Below are 2,358 nucleotides of genomic sequence, written 5' to 3'. Positions count from 1 at the left end.
CTAAAACCTTGTCAACCTAAATATGAAATATCCTGAATCCATTAAACTGAAAACTCAAACAGTTCAGTAATTATAGAAACTTAAGCTGCAGACAAAAAAAACCTTACTACTTTATGTTATAGGATTATGCTAAAAAACTTAATAAATGAATCAATAAACATTTTTTAAGAAATTTCTTCCTAAAATCCTTATTAATCATAAATGATACAACATGTTGTTTCGAACTTGAAGAACAACAAATGATAAGAAGAATTATAAATACTTATCTCAGTGCTATACAAGCATCATTCAGTCCTTCTCCTCCTACTGACCAACATGAAGATTACACTTGCACTCCTCATAGTTATTGCCGCCTGCAGCAGCGCCAAGGACCTGTACAAGGCCTCCCACAAGGTCAGACTGTCCGACAGTAGCTCAGCCACCAACCAATACACAGATTTGTACGACAGCACTAACAGTGGCGGCACCAGGGTGCGACTGACCGACTACACTCCCAGCCTGAGAAATCAGAATTTTGACAACCGCGTGGAGTCTCTGTGTGTGACCGGCATCTGGCTGCTGTACGCCGATGAGAACTACAATGCCAACAACCTGGCTGGAAGCAACTACTGGGTGTTCGGAGATAACTACTGCGGCAACCTGCCCAGCCAGTTCTTGAACATGGCCTCCAGCGCTAGATTCACCGGAGCCCCTGACGCATGGAAGGCAGATACCATCAACTTCTACATGAACGACTACTTCATCGGTGCTGAGGAGTACACCTATGCTGATATTACTGAGCTCCAGAACAACGACAGGACCAAGTCTATTGTTGTGACTGGTTGCTCCGCCTGGACCCTGTACGAGCACTCCTCCTACAAGGGACTGTGCAAGTGTGTGTACCCCGCCAGCACCACCAACTGTACCCCTGGATTCTACGAGAAGTCTACCACTCTGGGCTACCTGGCCAACACCGTCTCCAGCGCCAGGAAGGGATGCTACTGCAATGCCAAGGCCCTGCCTACCAACTATAACTCAGATTCTCAAGAAGGATTCTTCTAAACAAAATATATTTATTTTCTAATTTATTATATTTATATTTTTTTTTTAATGCAAACAAAATAAATTTCATGAATATATTTTTTTGTTTTATTTCTTTAAAGATTAGTATGTCAGAAAAAATGTTATTACCAGGGATCTAAAGGGATAAGACAATTGCCGATATTTTGATGTACATCCCTAATGATTTTACCACTCCTATAGATTACAATTAGTGGTTAAAACGTTTGGACACTCAGCTTCATAAAATAACTAATCAATAATCAAAATTCAAAGTCCCCAAAGTTGTTATAAGTCTACGAATAATAGAACGTTATTATTAAACTTTGAGGACAAGTGTAATAAACAGCTTAATGTCCCCTCCCTCCATGATTATAACGAATATTTCTTATCTTTTATGTATAAGCTTTAGCACGTTATTTTTTAAAATACAAAATTCACAAAGCAAAGCTTCTCTACGATTATAATTAATCTAACCTAACCTAGCCTAAAGCTAGGACGTTCAAACATTCTCTATTAATGTAAATGGTACTGTGCTCGCTTGCCATAGAAGTTTGGATCATATCGTTTCATACTAGAGACGTTAAAAATGATACATACTGTAGCTATATCCGGCGCATTCATATAATAGTGAGAGTTGGGGGAATGCCTTTGCCTGTAAACAGACACAATGCACCACCTGGCACTTTCAGACAAGGGTCATGCTATCAAGGGGTTGGTGGTCCTCATGGGGCTAACAAAACTGATTTTGATATCATAATTTTTCATTTTAATATCCGCGGAAAGCAATTTATTATACGAAGCGCTAAATAACTATTCTAAATTTTTTCTTACGTTTTTACGATTCTTAACCTTAAACTTTATATTGATTATTTACACCTCTTAGATTTTACAGTTTTTCTTATATATATGGGTCAGTTGATATACACAGTACAGTAAATTTACAAAATCCCATAAAATTCTTTATACTGATGCACATAAGATGCACTTAGGGATAGAAGGATGGATGATAAATTTAACTCCCCCCCCCCCATAGATATTCAAGGTTGGGGGTAAAAGGGTGTCTAACCCCACTTTGAAAACTATGAAACTCCTCATTTTATCCCTCTAAAATTTTAAAATATATATTAGAATACATTACAGAAATAAAAAAAAAATTGGAGGATTTTAATGTACAAAAATAACAAGAAATAATCCTATAATATTTTATTTTCCTATCCAAGGAAACCTTTTTATGATGTGATGCGACAAATAAATTTATATTTTGGATCAAGGAAACATCTATTCTATTTTTTATTTAAACTCCCCCCACCCCTTAGG

General features: G+C 37.0%; 1 protein-coding gene across 1 annotated transcript; it reads left to right on the top strand.

The window, feature by feature from the left end:
* The first annotated feature begins 223 nt into the window (after window positions 1-223).
* LOC145312262 (uncharacterized) lies at window positions 224-1,118 on the top strand. The gene has a single exon (XM_080151496.1). The coding sequence runs from the start codon at window positions 316-318 to the stop codon at window positions 1,039-1,041; it is 726 nt and encodes a 241-aa protein (XP_080007622.1). The 5' UTR covers window positions 224-315; the 3' UTR covers window positions 1,042-1,118.
* Window positions 1,119-2,358: the final 1,240 nt, after the last annotated feature.

Source organism: Acartia tonsa, chromosome 2, assembly GCF_053477335.1.
Source record: "Acartia tonsa isolate MP-2025a chromosome 2, ASM5347733v1, whole genome shotgun sequence".
NCBI lineage: Eukaryota > Metazoa > Arthropoda > Copepoda > Calanoida > Acartiidae > Acartia > Acartia tonsa.
This window is presented reverse-complemented; position numbering and strand designations above follow the sequence as displayed.